This window comes from Hydra viridissima, unplaced genomic scaffold (genome assembly GCF_058129835.1).
Source record: "Hydra viridissima isolate aposymbiotic clone 2 unplaced genomic scaffold, HvirCarnegie_v1 scaffold_13, whole genome shotgun sequence".
Taxonomy (NCBI): Eukaryota; Metazoa; Cnidaria; class Hydrozoa; order Anthoathecata; family Hydridae; genus Hydra; species Hydra viridissima.
In genome coordinates this window covers 4131112-4151887 of record NW_028324312.1, presented here as the reverse complement: position 1 = coordinate 4151887, position 20776 = coordinate 4131112, and the positions used below count along the sequence as shown (strand labels likewise).

General features: G+C 27.7%; 4 protein-coding genes and 1 long non-coding RNA gene across 10 annotated transcripts in view; 3 read left to right on the top strand and 2 right to left on the bottom strand.

Moving 5' to 3' along the window:
- Window positions 1-583, top strand: part of LOC145195175 (ankyrin repeat domain-containing protein 13C-like) — a 33484-nt gene extending 32901 nt beyond the window's left edge. For both annotated transcript variants that reach the window (XM_090070186.1, XM_090070187.1), the window contains 2 exons: window positions 84-187; window positions 317-583. In XM_090070186.1, coding sequence (XP_089926312.1) covers window positions 84-187; window positions 317-346 — 134 coding nt within the window. In that variant the 3' untranslated portion in view covers window positions 347-583. The remainder of the gene's footprint in view (window positions 1-83; window positions 188-316) is intronic.
- A 1482-nt stretch (window positions 584-2065) lies between these two features.
- Window positions 2066-4498, top strand: LOC145194676 (E3 ubiquitin-protein ligase RNF170-like). The gene is made up of 4 exons (XM_090070225.1): window positions 2066-2373; window positions 3629-3702; window positions 3805-3918; window positions 4112-4498. Exons 1-4 carry the CDS (start codon window positions 2085-2087, stop codon window positions 4367-4369), a joined length of 735 nt encoding a protein of 244 aa, XP_089926351.1. The 5' UTR covers window positions 2066-2084; the 3' UTR covers window positions 4370-4498.
- A 465-nt stretch (window positions 4499-4963) lies between these two features.
- Window positions 4964-20760, top strand: LOC145195118 (uncharacterized). 5 transcript variants are annotated; one of them, XR_016446162.1, is made up of 10 exons: window positions 4964-5156; window positions 5314-5395; window positions 5512-5597; window positions 5698-5816; window positions 7709-8243; window positions 8393-8477; window positions 11259-11333; window positions 11487-11561; window positions 19643-19837; window positions 20298-20760. XR_016446162.1 is itself a non-coding variant. In XM_090070222.1 (8 exons), the coding sequence occupies exons 2-8, from the start codon at window positions 5724-5726 to the stop codon at window positions 20541-20543; spliced, it is 1317 nt and encodes a 438-aa protein (XP_089926348.1). In that variant the 5' UTR covers window positions 5512-5597; window positions 5698-5723; the 3' UTR covers window positions 20544-20760. The 5 variants fall into 5 exon arrangements, 2 of the variants coding, with proteins under 2 accessions (XP_089926348.1, XP_089926349.1); XR_016446163.1 differs by lacking the exon at window positions 11259-11333 and having other exon boundaries at window positions 5025-5156; window positions 7709-7871; window positions 7947-8243; window positions 20350-20760; XR_016446161.1 differs by lacking the exons at window positions 11259-11333; window positions 11487-11561.
- Window positions 14130-14724, bottom strand: LOC149880121 (uncharacterized). The gene is made up of 3 exons (XR_016446164.1): window positions 14667-14724; window positions 14403-14482; window positions 14130-14207 (listed from the first exon to the last, which is right to left on the bottom strand). It is a non-coding gene; the product is annotated as an uncharacterized LOC149880121 (long non-coding RNA).
- LOC149880120 (uncharacterized) lies at window positions 14836-16403 on the bottom strand. The gene has a single exon (XM_090070221.1). It carries the CDS (start codon window positions 16401-16403, stop codon window positions 14844-14846), a length of 1560 nt encoding a protein of 519 aa, XP_089926347.1. The 3' UTR covers window positions 14836-14843.
- Window positions 20761-20776: the final 16 nt, after the last annotated feature.

Here is a 20776-nt window from a genome sequence, read left to right as displayed (position 1 = left end):
ATTAGTTAAATAACTTTTTGGTCTTAAAAACCTTTTTAAAAAAAATATTGGCTATTTTAATAGTATAGAAGACTTTTTTTTAGAGGTGCCAGTCTTACCAACAGTTGTTGCTAGAGTTACTTTTCAAGATTTTAATTGGAAAAATGACTTTTCCGATGAGTTTTTCACTGTTCCTTGTGATTACACTGTAAGGTTTTAAAATTTTTTGTCATTTTTAATTTTAATATTAAGTATTTTGTATTAATTGAATTATTTATTTTGAACATTTTAAAATAATAAAATTATTATGGAATACTGATTCTTACATTCCCTTTAGGAAGATCCTTTCCATTTTCCTGATTTATAACTATGCTCTAATGGTTGCATTGCCATTGGTTGTTAAGATTATTGGAAAAGCTTTCTTTGGAACTGGCTTCCTTGTAGCTGCAACACATATCTGTTGGAACTTTGTAAATCAACTAGAAAATGATAGAAATGGTGCTAAAGATATATTTTCAAAGAACTAAAGTTTTTGCTTTGATTCATCATTCATGAACACCCATTCTTTATGACAAATAAAGTCTGTAGATTGTTACAGTTCAAACTTGCTATTGATTTCTAAATGAGTTTTGTTTCATTATTGTTATTCTTGTTATATACTTATAGGAGAAACATGTTGAATTTTTGAATTGTTATATTTTTGTACAAAAAAAAAAAAACAACTGTTTAAGAGTTTCATTTAGTTTCATGCTATTCTTTACAATTCATTTATTAGGATTTATTATTAGCCAAATTCTACCCATAATTTTTATAATTGGTTGCTTATTCTCAGGGTAATAAAAAAATTCTCGTCATTTAAACATGTTTTTCTTTTTAGCTGAATAAAAGATTTGAACCTTTTTAAAAACCAGAATTTTGCATTCATTTTATAAAATTTTAATTTTTTTTTATTTATCTCACTTGCTGAGTGCTTTTTAAAGCACTTTTTGTAATTTATTTTGTGTTTTAAATTATTATAATTTAGAAGTTATAAATTATCATTAGAAGTCTGATTAGTTGAAAGTAATATTTTGTTCCTTTTTTTTTTTCCTCTTACTTGCAACAAATGTTTGTTTTTTTTATTTTAGTCAATTTGGTCAAATATTACTTTTGTAAAATATTCTAAAATTTATTAATAAAAGTAAAAGATTCAGTTTTATTCATTATGATTATAATATAAATTAACATACATATTTTGTAATTTTATGTAATAGGAACTTAAATTAGTTGATGTGTCTTTTTTTCTATCAAAGTCATTTTTGCATGGTACACTTTTCTAAAACTTGCTTTAGAAATTAATTCTGTAGTTTTTTTAATTATTAAAATAAATATGTTGCATAGATAAAAAAATGTTTTATTGACTTATGATCTCTTCCAACTTTTATAATTTGAGTTTTTACTTTTTGTAATTTAAGTTAAGTTTTGATTTTTATAATTTCATTCAAGACTTTTTTTTAACTTGTAAAATGTTTTGATATTTATTAAATAAATATTCAAATTATAGAAATAATCTAAAAATCAGAAAATATTTCTAAATGGGAAACATTGTCAAGAAACTGTTACTAACTTCTTTGGCTTCCTTTATGTCTCAGGCAAAATTAGCAAACAATGGACCTTGTTGCCATTTTTTGTATACTGTATAGAATTCTGTAGTTCCTATTTTATGATTATTTTATGATTTATCAGTGCATTTTGCTAACTTTTAACAAATAAAAACTTGATGAACATTTATTTTTAACAGTAACATAGCACATGATTTTGATTTCAAATATTGTTTCCCATTTATATGTTTTTCCCATCTATATTTTTAAGTTAAAATAAAATTTGACCTGGTGCTCAAAATTCTTATCAGTGCCTTTTACGGAAGTAATATTTTGTATGTATTTTGAAGTAATTATTGAAGATAAATGAACTCAATTCATCTCATGATAAAAAATCTTTAAACTTGTTTTTCATTTCAAACTAATTTTTAACAATATACTCTTATTTTTGTTATTATCTTTTTTTTAATTATTTCTTATTTTCTTATCTTTTATTGATTAATTTGTTTTAAGAAAAAAAAAATTATGAACAATATCTCAAGCAACATCATTGAAGGAATCAGTGACAGTGTTTTGGTTGCTTGGTTACTTTCTTCAATTACAGTGATATCTTTTTTATTATGGTCAAAGTTTCAAGTTAGAAATCACCTAATTCATCCTAATCATCGAGACGCTGTGCAAGCTGTTAGAGAGCAAGTAAGTCATGCTGACCAAAATATAATAGGGCTACCCAGAAATAGGGATGATCAATGTCCTGTTTGTATTGACCATTTACAATTTGCTGTAGAAACAAATTGTGGCCATGTTTTTTGTTGTAAGTTTTTTTTTGCATTTTTCTTTATTGGTTACATGTAAGTGTGAAACTTTTTGAAGTTTGTGGTAAACTCATGAATTTAAAACTTAAAAATCTCTTAGTGAACATTCCTTTAAAAAACTTTTTTGTTCTCTAAAGATCTTCAGTTTTAAACATCAACAAAAATTTTAATTTATGATGGTCATTAATTAAAGCTTTTAATTATTTGTAAGGTAATAACAACAAACAATCAATAAAATCTATTTAAAATTATTAACTATAAATGAATTTTAATGGAACAAAAGAGAATTTGTTCACAATCTTTAGATCAACTTTTTTGCTGTTTTTTTTTATTGTGCCTTTTTTTTATGCTAAGTAAGAATAAAAATATAATTTTTTAATGAATAAAATCTATGCTAGTGCAAGTATTAAAGCACTCTCAAAGCAGCTTTCACAAGTTCTTCATTTTGTGTAAACAAGAGTCATATGTGAAGTGTAATGCAAGATAATATAATAAATAGGTAAAACGATTCTTTGTGTATAAAGTTTGATAAGGTGAAACTTGTTTTACTAACTGAATTTATACACAATTAATCATTTTATCTTTTTGATAAAAACTTAATTTTTTTAATCAAGTTTCTCTTGTTTAAATCTTAAAATTATTTTATAAAGTTTGGTATTAAAAAGTATAAAAATAATGTAATAAAAAAATAATATAATTTTATATAATTTAAAGTAATAAAGGGTATTGGGATTTGTCACAAGTTAATGCTTTTGAAGGCTATTTTTGATTGCTGCAAACTTTGTAAAAGATATGATATTTTTGGCATGCAACCCAATCTTTTTTTTTAATTAACCGCTTTGAATAATACCCTTATTCAGAGAACTTAATTACTTCTAAATTTCAAAGAATTTTTATTGAAAACTACTGATTACTTTTTTTTTTTTTAGAAAACTACTAAGTAATGCAGTATTCTTCAATTATACTTTTAATGATTTTTGGCTCATTTTTTTCTTGTTGCCCTTTCTTTTAGTAATTTTAAGCTTATGATCATTTTATAATCACAAGGCTATAAGAAGGTTATGAGGTTTATAAGAAGGTTATGAGGTTTATAAGTTGGTTTTGAGGTTTAATAGAAAACTATAATCTGATTATGATTATCTCATAAAAGTATTGAATAAGGGTTGTTTTTATGAAAAAATCACTAGCATTTTTTCTTTAATTTCTACAAAAGTGAGACATTCTTTATTCATATTATTGTTAATGGTCTATTAGGTGCATGCATGATGGCGTATTGGGAACATGGCTCATGGATTGGTGCTATGAACTGTCCAATTTGTAGGCAACAGGTTTGATTATTTGTTATGTTTGAGAACTTTTAAAATGTTTACTGTTTTTATCTTCTTTTTTTATTGATAAATTTTTTATATTTTTTAAATATTTTTCTGTAGATAAATATTCTTCTTCCTTTGTTTACTCATGAGGAAAATGTTTCAAATGATTTCACTATGCATCACAATAAAATTCATTCATACAATCGTCGATTCTCTGGAGAACCAAGATCTGTGAGTTGACAGTTTTTGGTTTTTTATTTTAAAGGTTACAAATTGTTTGTGTTCTTAGTAATGAAAATATTGAAATAAATCAATAATGAGGTGAATCCTAAAGGAGTACTTTAATTTCAAAATAATGTTCATTTAAAGTTAGTAACAACTTTAAGATACAAGAGCTTTTTTAAAATTATTATTTTTTAACTAGATATGGGAATATATAACAGATGCACCTGTACTTGTTCGACATTTATGGCGGAACTTTTTCTCTGTATCTGGTATTGTATTAATGCTTCGTATGAGAATCATCATCTACTTTTTCATCGTACTCTTTTATATTTGGATGCCATTAGACGTTATACCTGAATCTGTTGTTGGAGCATTAGGCTTTATTGATGATTTATTTTTGACACTAGCAATAGTTTTATATGTTACGGTATTGTTTCGGCAAAGTCTTGCACAATAGACATGCAGTTTTAGCTGAAACTAAATTGTGCATTAGAGATACTTTGAGCAGAAAATATTTCTTTTTAAGTATGAATTTAAATCTATTAAGGTTTTGAAAATTTTATCACTTTTTGTGCATTTTGTAAGAATGCAGTCTTTTACAAAATAAATAAAAAAAGTAACTATATATATATATATATATATATATATATATATATATATATATATATATATATATATATATATATATATATATATATATATATGTTTTTTTGTTTTTTGTTTTTTTCAAAGAAAACAATTGCAATACAATATGATTGTATTATAATTGTATATTCTGTGTAATGTAACTATAATTATGAAAATATTTAACTTTATATATTGTATTTTCACTTTTTGTTTTCATTACAATTATCTGATTTTATTTACTTTATTGGTGTAAAAAACATACTACATTAAGGTTGGTACATTCAACTATGTCTTTAACAATTTTTCAAGGTTACATAGTTTTCCTGCGTTTTGTCTTAATACAAGATATTTAATATTATTGAAAATATTTTGAATAATCTCTTTAAGTTATTTTGTTTATATGTATAACTTTTTATTTCTTTAGAATGGAGAAAATAGAGGTAAAGCTTGAAAAGTGGCTGAAGGTTCTTGAACAGTGGGTTAATCAGATTCAAAAAAACTCTAATACATTACTTTACCAATTTGGTAGTGAAACCACAATACTGGGTGATTTGAATGAATGTGAAAAGGATTTACTAGAATTTTTTGTCACATTAGATAAATGGCTTCAGTGTCAGGTATTATCTAAAATGACTTAAGTTTTTTTTTTAATTTTATAGTTTTACAAAATTTTTGATTTGTTAATTTTATGTTTTTTAGTTTTATTGTTTATATGTTTTTTTGATTTTTGTCTTATTTTAAAATATTTTAAAGAGTTTAGAGGTTCCTTTTTAGACATCAGAAAATATGATACAATTGCGACTTGTTGCAAGATTCATTTCATTATGTTGCAAGATTCCAGTAATTCTTTCAAGAGGTGTTCATGGGTTATTTAGTACATTTTGTTCACAACAGACTGCTAATTGACTCTAAATGTTCAATCTTGTTTTTTTTTAGATTTGCTTGTAAATGTTCAATTTTGTTATTTTTTAGATTTGCTTGTAAATGGTCTGTTGAATGTGATGATCACTCTGTCTTTTTCATTTCACTCTGCAGGAAAACTGTACTTCTATGTTGCTGTAACTATTATGCATCTTTCATATAATTATGCATCTTTCATATAATTATGCATCTTTCATATATGTGAAATTTACTTCTGTAATTTAAAATAAGTTACAGAATTTATTTAGGATAAACTTCGCTCAATGATCAGTTCAAATATGGATGGGATTGATCATTTTCTTCTCGAAGAGTTTGGAATTTCCCAGGAAGAATATTATAAAGAACATTTTTTTCAAGTAAATTTTTGTTTTCAGAATCTTTCTGCATTTAAAGTATATATGCTTATCACTATCAAAATGAATGAGTACTGTACTTTCCAGTGTATGACTCAAGACTTACTGAAAAATCTTTTTATAAATGGTTACTTTACTTTTAGCTTGAGGTATATGCAATATTGTTATTACTTTTGCATAGAATTTTAAAAAGTATGGAAGTATAAACATTTTCTTTTAATAAAAAAAATGCAAGAAAATGGTCAGCAGTTTTAACTTTTTTAAATTTTTACTAGAGTTTCAATGTTTCAGTATTAAATAGAAAATTTGCAATCTTTAAATAGAACTCTGTTCTATAAAATAGTAAAACTGCTATACATAGAAATAACACTGACATTATTGCAAGTAACAGTGATGTTTTAAAAGAAATAAAAAAATAGTTAAAAAGAAAAGACTAGAATTAAAATATTTATTTACAGAGTATTACTTTTTTAAAATTGCTCTAAGAACATGTTTAAACTGGAAAAAAATGAGTAGAAATTCAGAGAATCTTTTTCTTATCAACACCAAGCTTAATTTTTCTGGTCAGTGACTGTTATCAGTTAAAACTTTTTCTACTGTTGCTGAGATAGCTGAATTGCATAACTGCTTCCTGGTAATTTCCAAAGGTTATAGGAATGAGCTTCTTATTTTATTCGACCAGTCTCTATATCAGCAGTCTCTTTATCAGCCGTAATATATGTGCTTATCTATATCAGCAGTCTTTTTATCAGCCGTAATATATGTGGTTATCTATATCAGCTCCAAGCTTTGAGGTCTCATTTTTATGCAGGAGGAAGTGTTGCTTATCATTGTAAGCATAACTTATAGTCAGTTGTTTTTGTAAAAACAAGTAAAAATTTTGTTGGCTGTTGTGAGCCTTTTTTTGGGTTTTTTTTTGAAAGACTTGAGTATAAACCAGTCAGTTCTTTAAAAGAGGACCTGCAGTTTTAATATTATGCTTATTAAAAAAAACTGCAGTTTCAGTATTAGCCACACCAAAATGATTTTGCAGTTATACCACAGTAATATCATTGGCTCCTAGTACAAAATATTTTCTTTTCTTCATACTATTTTATGTGATTCAAATCATCTCTGGAGCTGCCAACTCTGGGTGTATACCTGTGTATAAAGCATAGATTAGAATCGAGGGGAAAGTTAGAATCAGCTGCATTAGTGTTTTAGGGAAATGTTTGTTTTTATCTGTGTTTTTTTCTCTTAAACCTTTTATCTATATTTTTCTTAAATATTTTAAGATTCCATTCACATTATTCTTGGGTTGATATTATTCCATTAGGGCTGACAATTTAGAAAAAACTTGTTTATTGATAAAAATTTAATGTTTATTGATGTAATATTGTGATATTGTGAACTGTAATATTGTGAACTCTGAATCCATTAATGAGTTGAAAAATTTTATGAAGATTTGATGGAAAGTCATTTGCATTATTTTTATTAAACAGAAAAATGAGATTGTAAGAACAAATTTCTTAAACACTTTTACAATTTTTTACAAAAAAACATTACATAATTTATTGTAAATCTAAATTACATTTTAGCAAATTTATGTGACCATGTAAATTTGTAAAAATGTAATTCACATTTAATTTACTAAAATTTAGTTTAGATTTACAGTTTATTTCATTAGCTTTCTGCAGTATTATTGTGCAAAAATAAATCTTCTGCTTCCTACTCGCTAGTTTAAAATAATCCAAAAGTTCTTAAAATTCATGAAAAAAAATTCAAACATTTTTCATATTTAAAGAATGATAGCACATTTTTATTAAACTGTATTAAAAGTAATAAGAATATTTGCACAGTTGACAGTCTTGTAGTAATACCTTTTGTTAATTTTATGACTTTTGTTAAAATTTCAGATATCAAGAGAGTTAGCTTGTGTCTTATGTGAGGAGCCTATAAATAAAGGAGACATAGAAATATTGCATGATGCTGTTGATAAGGATGTTTTTATTTCAATTGCAGAAGCAATTCTTGTTAATCTGAAAGACTTGGAGATCCCTCAAATCAATGAAAGCATCTGTAAGCTTTCTGAACCCTTGTTTAGCCAAATGTCTTTATCAGCTTTAAAGATATATTATGACATAAATTTTTCAGCTTTTGAAAAATGTTCAGTAAATCTTGTTGAGAAATGTGTCTCATTATATCCATGGGCTGGTGTACATGAAGTTTCAGAATGTTTTAAAGAGTCACGATTGTCAGAACTTTTTCTTCATGATGGGAAATATGCATATGGAGTGTTGCTTATATTTAAAAATATTGCACATGAGGTTGGTATGCATCCATCATTAATCACACTTTTACAAATAATAGCTATGCAATTAGGAGAAGCATTTTGTTCAGGCTGCAAAATCTGTTACATGATCAAGAAACTAAAATTGCTGTTTAATATAGGTTAGTTTTGTTGTTCTTAGCCATTTTTCATTTCCTCAATTAATAATTTTTTGCTCAATAAAGCTGAATCATGTTTGTTCTCTTTCAAATAATCAACAGTGGCTACATTAATGACAATTAAAATAATTTTTCCTACTTTTTAAATTTAGATCCTCCCATTGATTTTTCAAGTTTTGATCTCTCAAGTTTTGATCTATTCACCAATGAACATTTAAAAAGATCTAAACAGCCAAAGTATTTTTTTTTTTTAATTTTAATTTTTAATTTTAATTTAAAGTTTTTTTTACTTTATGATCATTTTTGTAAAAAATATTTTCTATTCTATCCAATTGGTTGAATAAAGAAGTTTTTCATTTTGTTTCCTTTTTTTTTCAATAAAAAGTATTTGTTGACACAAGAAATGGTGGTAATAGAGTTTCCAAAATACCAGAAAATTATAATACCGGTTTTCGGCATTTAAAATATTTAAATACCGGTATATACCAGTGTTAAGGGGTATTTAAAAGAAACATCTTAAAGATTTAGCCAAATTATTTAAAAGTTTATGAAAAAATTTTACAGATCTATTTTTCTTTTTTCATCGCTTAATTTATTTTATTTTTTATAGAATCCGTGTAGTTATTTCGGTTATTACCCGAATTAAATATGTTGGATAATTACGCGAAAGTTATAAAATACCCTTTTTTTTTTTTTAAATCGGGTAAACCCGATTATTTTTATTACCCAATACTTGATATCCGTAGAAATACCCGAAGTAAAAAATACCCAAAACACTTCAACTTAATTCATTTATTACATTGAATTACAAATGACAAAAAAATTGAATTATGAATATTTGCACTGAAGGAGTTCAAATTTCAACATTAGCAAAATGAAAAGTAACCTGGTTATTTAAAATCTGAAATTTCATGCAGTAATTTACTGTTCTCTTTCAGGAACACTAGCTGCTCCGTTTTGCCAACACTTAAATTTGTTCTCCTTACAGTGCAAATGTTCCCTACACTTGAAAGCACTCTTTCAGAAGTAGCAGATGAGGCTGGGATAGCCAGAATCTGCCTAGCAAGCCTTGCAAGCATAGGGTATGCATATATATAACATATAAACATATATATGTTTATATAATTATATATATACATATACATATATATATATATGTTTTTTTGTTTTTGCTAAATCTCAACATGGTCAAGAAAGAAAAGCACTGGATTTGCTGGTCAACATTTCACATCTTGAATAAAATATTTCATCCATTCTAGAAATGTTGCAACATTCAAGCTGGAAGAATTTGAAACCCCAACACATCCAGGTGGACCACCATTTATTATGCTTCCTTTAAAATGAACTCTTGAAAAAATAGAGGGGTTGAGTTAATGAAGAAAAATAAAAAATTAGGAATTGAGAGATTGTAACAAAGTTAAATTTGCAGACTTTATTTGGGGTTTGATTGACATTTCCTTAGATATCTTTTCAGTGTCCTTAAATTTATTACCCTTTCCTTAGATACACGATAAACTGTTTGGCCATCAAGAACTGCATCAACAGCTGCTCGCATTTTTATTAACTTTACCACTTTTTTTGTCTTTTAATTTTTTTTTTTTTTTTTTTTATGATACATCATGTTAAACTGTAAAATAAAAAAAACTCTGTGTAATTTAGTTCTATTCATAAATTGTTGAATAAACTTTTATAAAGGTCTTTATTATAAGGAGCTTCTTTACAAAGACACACACACATACACACATATACACATGTATGAATGTATGTATGTAAAAAAAACAACTTTAGAATTGAGTATTAATTCCACCTTCTCCATGTAAGTATTAATTTTTAATTAGCTGAAATTTAATACATGGAGAAGGTGGAACTATTAAATAGAAATAAAAGTGATATTAAAAGAATTAAAATAAAGTTAAATTTAAAAAAAAGCACAATAAAAAAAAATGATAACAAAAATACTCAATCGTGCAAAAATTTTTGTTTGATGAGCAGGTAATTTTATTACCCAATTTTCGGGTAAATAAATCGGGTGATCTTATTTTTTAACCGGGTTATCTTAGATTTTCGGGTACTTCTACGGGTAATATTCGGGTAGTTTATATTGGGTAATACCCTACCCGAAAGCTAGGGTATCGGGTAACTAAAGTTATTAAAATTGTCCGTCTACGGGTACCCTCGGGCATTCTAGTCGGGTTTTCGCTCCCTTATTTTTTAGTATTATTCAAAAATTATAGCAGTGTTCAACTCATATTTTTAAAAAATAGCATTTTAAAAATATTAATGCATTTAACATATCAAAATTCATTCGGCTTCAAAGCTTAGTGTAAAAGTTACCAGCATGAGAAAACGTCCCTTCGCTAGATGTTGACGTAGGATGAATTATTTTAAGAGAAGTATCAATCTTATTTAAACTCGATGTTCGAATTCCACTTGCTTCAAATAGTTTAAATTCTTTTAGTATTTCTGAAAATGCATCAGAACTACTAATCTTGGCTTAGAACGAAACCATCTTTGCTAGAAATTGTTGTAACTGTGTCTCTAGGTTATTGGCTTCCTCAGAAACTACTTCATCCAGTGATTTTGACATCAACTTTATCTTATACTTAGGTAAAGTTTTGCTTGATTATATTTTTTGCATGTTGAATAATTGCTGACTTTGATGAATATTTGAAGCCATCATTATTTTGTGGCATATTTGAATGGGGGTTTTGCAAATATCTCATTAGCGACACTAAATCTTCATTGCTTCACTCATCATGTCGCTTTTTAAGTGAACCTAGCATCACTACGCTTAAAGTTTTGAAAACTGTAAAAAACCGGTATTTTGATACGGTTTCGGTATTGGAAAAGTTTGGTTCAATACCGGTTTTTAATACCGGTTGAAATTTGAATTTTTAATACCGGTTGAAAATCGTGGAAATTCTAAGTGGGAATTTTTAGATATTGTGTTGATTTTTAGATGTTATTTTCATTTTTGATTTTCAATTTGATGCACTTTGACTTAGTTTTGTGTTTGAGGTTTGGTTTCATTTGATTATGAACAAAGATTTGATTGATAAAATTATGGTGTCTGTTTGCAGTAGTGAATCTAAGGTATTATGGATTTTGTGTGTTTTTGTAAATCAAGATTACTTAAATCTTTATATTTACAGCACATTTATAAATTGTTTCTGGGTTTTTACTTTGACTTTTATTATTAATTTCTTTTATAATAAAGATTTTTTTATTTGAAGCTTCTTTTCATAGGATTTGTATACCTTTTTGAGGATCTTACTTTGGTATTACATACCTTTCCAGCAGGAATCCATTGAAACCAACGTTGTAAGTCTCTTTCATTTGTTAGATTAAAATTATTTTAGAGAAGCAAAATGAGAACAGAAATAAAGTTTCAGTTCTATAGATTCAAGGAATGGCTCTATTGCTAGCATTTTGATAAACAACATTCATATTGCTATCATTTTGATAAACAACCTTCATATTGATTACTGTTTCTCTACAATTATTGATATCAAAAAACTTTAGACTTAAGTTTGAGTTTCTAAAGTTAGAGTTATCATTTCAATCATGTGCCTAGTCTTTGTGTCATAGTTATAATCTATCTGAATTTTTATTAAATTAATATTGCTAGCATTTTGATAAACAACCTTCATATTGATTATTGTTTTTCTACAATTATTGATATCAAAAAATTTTAGACTAAATTTGAGTTTCTAAAGTTAGAGTTATCATTTTAATCATGTGCCTAGTCTTTGTGTTATAGTTATAATCAATCTGAATTTTTTAAACTTTTGTGATTTTGATTGACTTACTATACTAATATTGATTGAAAGGTCTTTTTCTTAATGTGGTTTCTTACCATAATGTCTTTATGTTGGCTCAGAGCAATAAATTATTAAAGTCATAATTTAAAAAAGTTTAGTTAAGAGTATTTTTTACTAAATTTATAAGTTAAGGACTATGGTCTGAAAAATGTAATTTTTGATCTAAAAAATTCAAGGAAATTAAGGTTATCATTAGGTGGGATTGTAAATTATGAAATCGATGCGATGTGATGACTAGAAAATATGCAAACGCCACACTATGCGTCGCGCTGATAGAAAAAAAGGAAATAGCCTTATACTTAGGTCGTTAGGAAAGTTCGTAGAACTTCATCTATAAAGATACAATGAGACAGGAAATAATTAAATATTTATATATCATTTTAAACTGCGTTTAATTATGAACATTTTAAGTACTTGTTGAAGTATTTTGAATGTTTATTAAAAAAGTTATTTAAATTTTACTATATACGTTTTCAAGAAAAAATTTAAAAATGGATAAATTTGAATATCGAGCATATATTAAAACCCGTGCTCTACTTGGAGTTTCAGCACAAGCCATAACCGATGAGCTGGTTTTAGTTCATGGTGACCAAGCTCCAAAATATAGTACAGTTGCCAAGTGGGCTACTTTATTTAAAGATGGTAGAGAGAGTCTCGAAGATGATCCTCGCTCAGGGCACCCTCAAACCACGTATACAGCTGAGAATATTGAACGTGTGCGAGCCATTATTGAAGAAAATCCTCATGCAACACATGATATAATTGAAGCCCTGACATCGATTAATCGCTTTACAATCAACGAAATCATTCACAACGCACTTAAAAAAAGAAAATTAACATCACGTTGGATACCCCACGAGTTAACCGATCAAAATCGCAAGAATAGAGTTGAGGCATGTAAGGAAAATTTAGCTCTTTTCAGAAACGGTCCATGGACACTATGTGATATTATTACAGGGGATGAGTCGTGGTTTTATTTGAGACAAGTTGGACACAAGTTGGCTATCGCTAGTTGGGTCGGTGAAGGTGAAAGTCCAAGAACTATAGTAAGATGCGACAGGTTTCAGCCGAAAAACATGTTCTACATCTTCTTCAAAACAACAGGTGTTGTTCATTTGGGTTATGTTGAAAAGGGAGACACCATTACTAGCGAATATTATATAAAAAATTGTTTGAAACCTCTTATATGCGAAATAAATAAGCAAAGACCTAAAACAGGCACTCAAAATTTCAAATTTCTCCATGATAACGCTCGACCCCATGTGACTGAAACCGTCACAAATTGTCTAAACCAAGCTGGAATTACAATAATTCGCCACCCACCATACTCACCAGACTTAGCTCCATCCGATTATTGGCTATTCGACTTGATAAAAAAAAATCTTGATGACGATACTGACGTCGAAAGTCAAAAAACTCGCATAACGAAGCTACTTCAAAGTATACCCAAAGAAGAGCATAAAAAAACGTTTGACAAATGGCTTGAAAGGATGCAACTTTGTATAGATAACGATGGACATTATTTTGAACATTTGATAAAACAAAATTAAAAAAAACTCTTCTTTTTTTTTTTTTAGAGGGGAGTTCTACGAACTTTTCTAACGACCTAAGTAACTAGAGAACTGTTTAACATTTTGAAGTAATTTTTTTAACAAAGCATCAATTATGAGAAATTGTTTGTTTTTATATATATTTATAAAAAAAGTCCGGTCTTTTTTAAAACCGGTTTCATTCCGGTTTTTTAGTTGGTTTATCCGGACTAAATCAATTTTTGATTAAAAAGATATAAAACCGATAGTTTTTGATATTTAAAACTGATATATCAGTTTTAAGTCTCTATTTAAGTCTGATATATCAGTTTATCTTTTTTAGGGGTTACAGGCATTTTTAGTCTCCACTTATATTTTCATGTTAAATAAAAAAGGAAATAACAAGTATTTTATTATAAATAAAAGTAAAATAAATACTCCAGTAGTTCCATTCCCCTCAAATGCAGAATAGAGGTTCTGATGCTAAAATAGGTTTTTAACAATATGTGGCTATGAAAATAGCCGTTTATTAAAAGTTGCTTATCAACTACAGCTGCATGGTGTAATGATGCTTCCTTGATTTCTTTTCTTAATACGAACCATTACTCTTTATCTTCCTAAAATTATTTAACAACACGCATTAAAATTTTAAAAAGTTTTGTTATTGTAATAAATAGTATAGTTTAAGATATAAATTATTTATTATAGAAATTATCTATCATCAAATTCTAATTCTAATAATTATACATTCAAGAAAAAACTTTATTCACTGTAATAAATAGATACAATTGAAATATAATTAAAATTTTTACTCTAAACGTATCTCAGCAATCCTTATGTGGAGCAACATTTAATATTTACAACAAGCCTTCAAGAATTGCACTATGCATCACTAAATAGAAATAGGACTTTAGACACATCTTTGAGGAAAACAAAAATATGGCAAAATTGAGTCAATTTGAGGCCAATTGATGCAATTTTTCCTCAAACATGAAAGTTTGGGATTCTTATGTTTCAACTTTTCTAACAATTAGTATTTTTTTTTTTTTTTTTTTGCAAGCATAAAAAAAACATACTGTTTGATTATGTAAAAAGATCTCAGAAATATCAGATTGGCTACCACCAGCACCTAAAATGTATCATTAATAAAATTAAACGATAACATTAAATATTTAAATTTAAAGATATACATAGCTTTCTCCAGTATTTACCTTAAGAACAGTTATCAGCTTAATCTTGTTGCAGTATAGCTTTTATACCTCTTGCATTTTGTTCTTCTTACAGTATAGGTACATGTCAGATGTCATAAATAAATAATTAGCTGTATCCCTAGTATTTTCAGCAAAAGAAGTTAATCGTGCATGACCTACTCGTGCAGTTTTGTTGGCTTTGTTCCTGGCTTCAATGGCACTCTCAGACAAAGAACCTATTGGATACTTAAAATATTTAATAAAAGAAACACCATGAACTACCATTCTATGCACAGACTGTGACATTGGAATGGCTTTTAAAAACTGATCATTAGAAATGAGACCAAACAGACGTTCAGATTTCTGCTTGAAAATTTCCACATCCGGTCTTGCGGTTGTACTATTTATATCAATGAGCAGGTCCCTAAATAGTTTGATCATAGTGGTATTCAAATTTAAAATTCTTCCAGTCACAGATGGATTATTAAAGAATTTTCGTGCAACATTGCCAGTGTTTGATGTACCACTTCCCTTCCTGATAAAAGATACCCTTATTTTTAATTGTATTTTGAATAAGTGCTGGAATTTTTTTTTGTTTTCAATAAATTCTTGGCTGCTTTTTGCTGGAATTTTTCTTCCTTGTTTCACTGCTGGAAGTTTGCAAGCAGTATTGAAAACCCACTCCATGCTGCATATCCACAAATGAAGACTGCAAATTCCAAGTTTCAATATATTCTTGTCTACATCTTTATCTTTATTCCAAATGGTTTCCAAATTAAACTCCTTAGGACTTGCTTGACATACATGACAGCACTGAGATGCTATATTTTTTTTAAGCATTTTTAATACCACAGCATTAAGTGTTTTACCATCATTCATTGTGGTATAAATAGTTGACAAACTTGAATTTATAACAAAAGTATTGTCATGAAGTGTAAACTTAATATTCTCTAAAGACAAAATTTCATGTTGTAAATGTTCAAACTTCTCTTGAATAAAACTAGTAGTCTCTTTGGCAAAACAAAACATAAGATGACAGGTTGCATCTGGACTATTTGGATTACAATTTTTCCATAGTATCTTTTTTCCACTTCGAATCTCCAACAGTACAAACACTATACTATACACAGTGGAATCATCCACACCTCTCTTCATAGTTGCTGCATTCTGAAATTCAGATTGGTCACTCTGACCATCACCACCCACTTTGCAAATAACATATATGTTATCAAGTTCCTCCTGTTCTAAAAATTTAATAGAATTATCTTCATCCTCCAAAAGATACTCAAACACTCTAGAAACTGGATGTTTGATCATATTGAATAGACTACATTTTACTTCAGTTTCTGAATATTTCACCTGCTCTGGATATGTCAATTTTTTGTATTCTTTTAACTTGGTTAAACCTGGAGGAACAAGATGATGATTTTGTGTAACAATTTTTTTAAATTCAGCCCATGTTCTGTCTGTTAGTCTCAAATTGCAAAAAGTATGCAATGATAAATTTGGACCATATAAATTAGAGCTGGGTGCAGTAGAGGGATTAGATGCAAACCTTTTTACAGCATGTTGAAGTTCTTCCAGTTCTTTTCCCTGAAGATTATCAGTTCTTTTACGTTTCATCCTACTCGTAAGTTCTAAAAAAGATTTTCTAGGTTTCGGTGCTTCAGGTGTTCCCATTGTTACAGTATTTCTCCTAAAACATGTATAAAATGTGTGTACAACTTTTAACTTATATATATATATATATATATATATATATATATATATATATATATATATATATATATATATATATATATATATATATACACACACACACACACATACATACCTGTTTAACTTCAGTCTAAGACCTTCAAGTATTAATTGGCTCTCCTTCATTTTTTGTTCACCCTGCTTGATGAGCAGGCTACCCTGCTGAATCAGCTTTTCACCCTCTTTTAAAATAAGTTGTCCCTCCTCATATTTCCTTATCTGTTGCTCAGGATCTGTTTCTAAGCTACATATATATATATATATATATATATATATATATATATATATATATATATATATATATATATATATATATATATATATAACATTTTATTTTAGAAGTAATAAAAAACTTACCAGACATATGATTTGTATTCTATTTTTTTATCCAGAAAATCTTTGTATTTAGTGAAGAACAAACTGCTTTTTTTTCCACATTTGTTAAAGTTTTTTATCAACTCAAAAGCTAGTCTTCGAAAAATTTTGAAACTAACCATACAACCAGCATTATTTAGTGCAATAAACTTCGACTCCAAAAGTTTTGCACAGGCTTTAAAATTTTTCCTTAAGAATATATGCCTTGGGGGAAATGTATGTGTTAAAAGTTGACGAAGAGTGAATGTAGCCATTTTGATAGTTAATAATAATCATCGCATGGTAAAACTGAATCAAATAAAAACTTACCGGAAGTTATTGAACTACGGAATTTTCATTTACTTCACAGAATTTAGTCGGTTTTGGAATAAAATTCATAGTAGTAAAAATGATTTTTAAGCATGAGGTCACAGAGGTCGCCTCGATTTTTTTGCATGGCAGTAAAGTCAATTCGCAGTAGCTATATTTTATTCAAAAAAAAACGAGGCGACCTCTGTGACCACATGCTCAAATCAATCAATGTTTAAGAAATCAAAAAATCAGCAAAAAAATGCTATGCCAAAACCCTTTTTTTCTATTTCTAGTTTTACATTCAATTAAATACATGATTATTTTAATTTCGCATAAAAATAATATAGAAATTTAACACTTATCATATACTTTGAAAGGATTTTAACAAAAATGCGAGTTTTTTAAAACCTCAAAAAAACCCTTAAGATGTCAAAAGTTTAAAAAGAGTTAAAAACTAAATGCAAAAAAAAAAACTTAAAAAGTTTAAATATGAAAAATCACTAAAAAATATGTACAAAATCCTATTTCCGCTAAGCGATGCATAGTGCGCCGGTGAGACCTCTAGAATACATTTATTGTGCAAATACCGGTGAGACCTGGCACAGTAATGTGGGATTATTTATAGTCATAATCTAGAAGACCTTTTATATGGCTAAAATCGCATTTGTTAGGTTTGTTATTTGTTAATAGTTAAAATCAAATTAAGTTTCAACTTTTTATTGGTACATATTTTGTGCCAACCCAACAACTTATTCGTGGGTTTTATTCGTGAATTTGCTCAGTTTGTTGTTCCAGTTAAGCATTAAATGTTAAATTAGGTAGGTTGTGAAGATATGAATTTCTGAATTGAGAATTCATCCTAAAGGTGCATTCGACGACTTTTGATTAACATTTATTCCGTTACAGTACATTCATTCAACTCAATGCTCAGACATCTTTTTGTTAACAACAATTTTGATTTTAGTATTAAAGAGGCCCCTGTGTCCAACTGTGAAAAACAAATGTTAACACAACTGTTTTAAACACGGTTTTGCTAAACTATCAAAGAAAGTCAAGAAGTTGATAAAAACCTAAAACAATTCAATTACATGAACGTATTACTAACGTATTGTCGGAATAGATTTTTCCGTCACATGATTCCTATTCCTATTTCTTCTTCACTTTTTTGTGCGCTGTAAAATAATCAGTCCGATCCGATTAAAATAATCAGTCCGATCCGATTCCATAATATATAGTAATAGGAGCGGAAGTATGTCTAAATAATAAGTTTGTAGCCGTGCGGGGCTCAAATGTTGACCGAAAGGCTTCATTTGCTAGTGCTTGCTATAAAAGATTGAAATAAAAGTCCGAAAAGGAAAATCTTTTACACCACATGAGTATGAACAATAATTTCATGAGGGGACTGTACATAAAGCAAATGAAGGCATCGCAAGCTAAAATTAGTTTTATATAAGTATTTTCAATTAGATATTTCTTATAATATAACTACAGGTAATTGGAAACTTATTTTTGAAATTTATTTCGCATATATTTTGACCTTTACTAAATTTACTAAAAAAAATTTTTTTTTATTTTTTTTTTTAAGTTTTTTTTTTTTTGTTAATCCTCATAAAAATCTTATGGTTTAAGTTTTTTAGTTTTTTAACTTTTAGTTTTTTAGTTTAGTTTAAAAATCTTATGGTTTAACACAGAAAAGTTAAGTAAAAATCTTATGGTTTAACACAGAAAAGTTAAGTAAAAATCTTATGGTTTAACACAGAAAAGTTAGGTAAAAATCTTATGGTTTAACACAGAAAAGTTAAGTAAAAATCTTATGGTTTAACACAGAAAAGTTAAGTAAAAACTTGTCAACTCATGGGTTTTCGTTACGGCGGAGTATCAAAAAACAAAAAAAGTCTTTGGGTAAAGATATTTTGGCGCTCTGTTAAATTATCAATCAAATAAAATTAAATAAATTTTTTTCTGTTAAATTATTTGTTAAATTTTTAAAAATTTGATAGACGAAAATTTTAAAGTTTAAGATTATCTAAAATTTGATAAAATTACTACATTAAACCATTATAAATATACTAAACCATAAAAATTACTTAAGACAATTTTACAAAAGCAACTCATTGGCATGTAAAAAAAAATTAATGTAAATTTAAAAGCCAATAAAATGGTATGAAACAGCTCTCAATTCAAAAAGTTGTCTTTAATGCAATTAATAAGTTATCAGACCTTTTAGCAATAGCTTGTTTAATAATTATGTTTAGATATATGTATGCCTGTATACATTATTGCGCTTCTAGGCTCACGTAATTCTAGGCCCAATAATTAGCTCCGAAGGCTTTTAAGAATATTCATACATTCTTGTCACTTCTCATATAGTATTGTCATAAGGTTTTTTTTGTTGGTTATCAGGCTTAGAATTTATTTAATGTTATTTTTTGTTTTAGTTTCAAATTGCGAGTTACCTTGCGAAGCTCAAGTTTTTGTTAACAAAAAGACATATTGAGCTCGATCAACTCTCAAATTTATTTTTATCTGTGAAAGCAACCAGCTGCAACACAATGTTGTCCCTTCTCCTTATGCTTTTCTTTGTGATTTTGTCAACTGCAAAAGTTGCTTTTACGATGGAAAACTACAAAACGGTAAGATAACAATAAATTTGTAAAACTTATAAAAAGATTAGAGTTAAATGATTATTAAAGTACTGCGTCACTATTACCATTTTGAGAAAATCCAGATGGGGGTATAAAAGCCAGATGGGGGTATAATCACGATTAAAAGTTACTGAAAACTGTAGGTTTTCAAATTATATTTAATTTTGCAGTTGTAAAAATTTATAAAACGAGAAATATGTTGATAAAGTGAAAAATTAGTGAAAGAATGCTCTAACTTGACATTTTGGAAACGGAGCACATCTTGCATACATATATGAACGGTTGAGTAGAAAAAAGGATATTACAAAAGTACGAAATTGGAATATTATCCTTTTACCACTCAGCTATTCATATAAGGAACGCTAATAGAAAAATATTTAGAACGATAAAATATTGTTTTTATTATATTTTTAGCAGTATTCAAGATCATGATAATATTTTGCTTTAGATTTTCGACATAGCAAAAATCGATTTTGTGCACTGTTTTCTTCAAACTTTAGACATGCTGTTAAATGCGAATCTATTGGTAAATGGCCAAGTCAGAGAAAGTTTTGTCGAAACAGTAAAGTATCTAAAACACCATTTTTTAATGAACAACACTGAAAGTAACGAGTTAACGAATTTAGTAAATAGTCGTTGTGAACGAGTAATCGGCTTATTGGGGAAAAAAAACGAATATAAATGCGATTGCTAGGAAACGTACGTTCAGTTGACTGCAAAGAAAGACTAGTTCTTTTTTTTGTTTGCTGATAAAAATGAGTTGATGATTGAAGGTGACTATTTTTAGTGACTATATGTGAGGTCGACATGTTTTCAGTAACTATATATGAGGCTGACATGTTTTTAGAACAGTGACGAAGGATATGTAAATGTTGAAATAAAATTGTATGCGAAAAAATTCTGCTTTCGTACGTATTCATGGTTTTT

Coding starts and splice junctions, on each gene's coding strand:
- LOC149880120 (XM_090070221.1), bottom strand. CDS start 16,403: ATGAAACGTAAAAGAACTGATAATCTTCAGGGAAAAGAACTGGAAGAA.
- LOC145194676 (XM_090070225.1), top strand. CDS start 2,085: ATGAACAATATCTCAAGCAACATCATTGAAGGAATCAGTGACAGTGTT. Junction 2,374..3,628: donor TTGTGGCCATGTTTTTTGTT/GTAAGTTTTTTT, acceptor ATGGTCTATTAG/GTGCATGCATGATGGCGTAT. Junction 3,703..3,804: donor GTCCAATTTGTAGGCAACAG/GTTTGATTATTT, acceptor ATTTTTCTGTAG/ATAAATATTCTTCTTCCTTT.
- LOC145195118 (XM_090070222.1), top strand. CDS start 5,724: ATGATCAGTTCAAATATGGATGGGATTGATCATTTTCTTCTCGAAGAG. Junction 8,244..8,392: donor AAAATTGCTGTTTAATATAG/GTTAGTTTTGTT, acceptor TTTTAAATTTAG/ATCCTCCCATTGATTTTTCA. Junction 11,334..11,486: donor TTTGCAGTAGTGAATCTAAG/GTATTATGGATT, acceptor TTCTTTTCATAG/GATTTGTATACCTTTTTGAG.